This window comes from Lagopus leucura, unplaced genomic scaffold, assembly GCF_019238085.1.
Source record: "Lagopus leucura isolate 7727_CA_CO unplaced genomic scaffold, USGS_WTPT01 33356-0_obj-0_obj, whole genome shotgun sequence".
Classification (NCBI taxonomy): domain Eukaryota; kingdom Metazoa; phylum Chordata; class Aves; order Galliformes; family Phasianidae; genus Lagopus; species Lagopus leucura.
In genome coordinates, this window is record NW_024963295.1 from 1 (window position 1) to 1,010 (window position 1,010).

Consider the following 1,010-nt stretch of genomic DNA (forward strand, 5'->3'; position numbering starts at 1 on the left):
TGGAGGGCGGGGGGCACGATGGCGAACTGAGGCTTTGGGGGCACGACGGGGACGGAGCGGGCCTGCTGCACCCGCACGGGGCGGGACGCCAGGCGCACCGGGGCGCTGCCATCGCGGCGCAGGACGGCCCCGGGGGGGGGGTGGCCCGGGGGCTGGGGGGGGGGGAAGGGGTGGGAGAAGGGTCAGGGGCTGCTGCCCCTTGGGGAGTGGGGGTGACCGCCTCTGGTGGGGGGTCTGTGGCCTCTGTGGTGGCCGCTGGGGTTGGAGGTTCCTCAGGGGCAGCCATTGGGGTTGGAGGAACCTCAGGGGCAGCCATTGGGGTTGGGGGAACCTCAGGGGCAGCCATTGGGGTTGGGAGAACGTTAGGGACAGACTCCTGAGGGAGTGGGGTCTCCGTGGGCTCCTGGAGGGGTCCTTCTGGCACTGGAGACCCCTCTAAAGGGAGTTGGGAGTCCCCCTCCTCACTCTGCTTTGGTGCTCCATCCACCTCCTCTCCCCCACCTGGAGCCAGCACTGCTTCTGCTGCTCCATCCTCAAGCCCCAGCTCAGTTCTGCTCCATCCGTTGTTCCCTTCCCTGTCACCTCCACCCCCTTCCTCTTTTGCTGGGATCTGTCCCCCCTCCTCCGCTGCGTCCCCACGAGGGTCCTCCAAGTGCCCCCCATCACCCGGAGCCACCCCCTGTGCAGGACGTGGCTCTGGCGGTGGGGACCCATCCTGCAGCTCAGCCCCGCGTTCCCCCAGGGCCGTGCTGTTGGCGGGGGTCTCAGGGTCGGCTGCCAGCGGGCTGAGCTCATCGTGGGCACTGAGGAACATGTCATCGGAGTCAGTGTCCCCGCTGGGCTCCTCGGTGTCGGAGCAGCCGGGTGCCATGTAGAACATCTCCTCGTCCATGCACTCCTCAATGGACAGGTAGCTGTCGGGCTGCTCCACGGGGGATTCCCCCGGCTGGGGACAGGAAGGGGATGGGGGCCTCAATGCAGAGCCCTGACCTCCATTGGAGTGCGCAGCC

General features: G+C 68.4%; 1 protein-coding gene across 1 annotated transcript; it reads right to left on the reverse strand.

Moving 5' to 3' along the window:
* Positions 1-98: 98 nt before the first annotated feature.
* Positions 99-946, reverse strand: LOC122191065 (skin secretory protein xP2-like; the record flags this gene model as incomplete). Its single annotated transcript, XM_042891268.1, has 2 exons — positions 99-271; positions 302-946. Coding segments are annotated over 2 exons (818 nt in total), but the record flags the coding sequence as incomplete, so codon positions are not given.
* Positions 947-1,010: the final 64 nt, after the last annotated feature.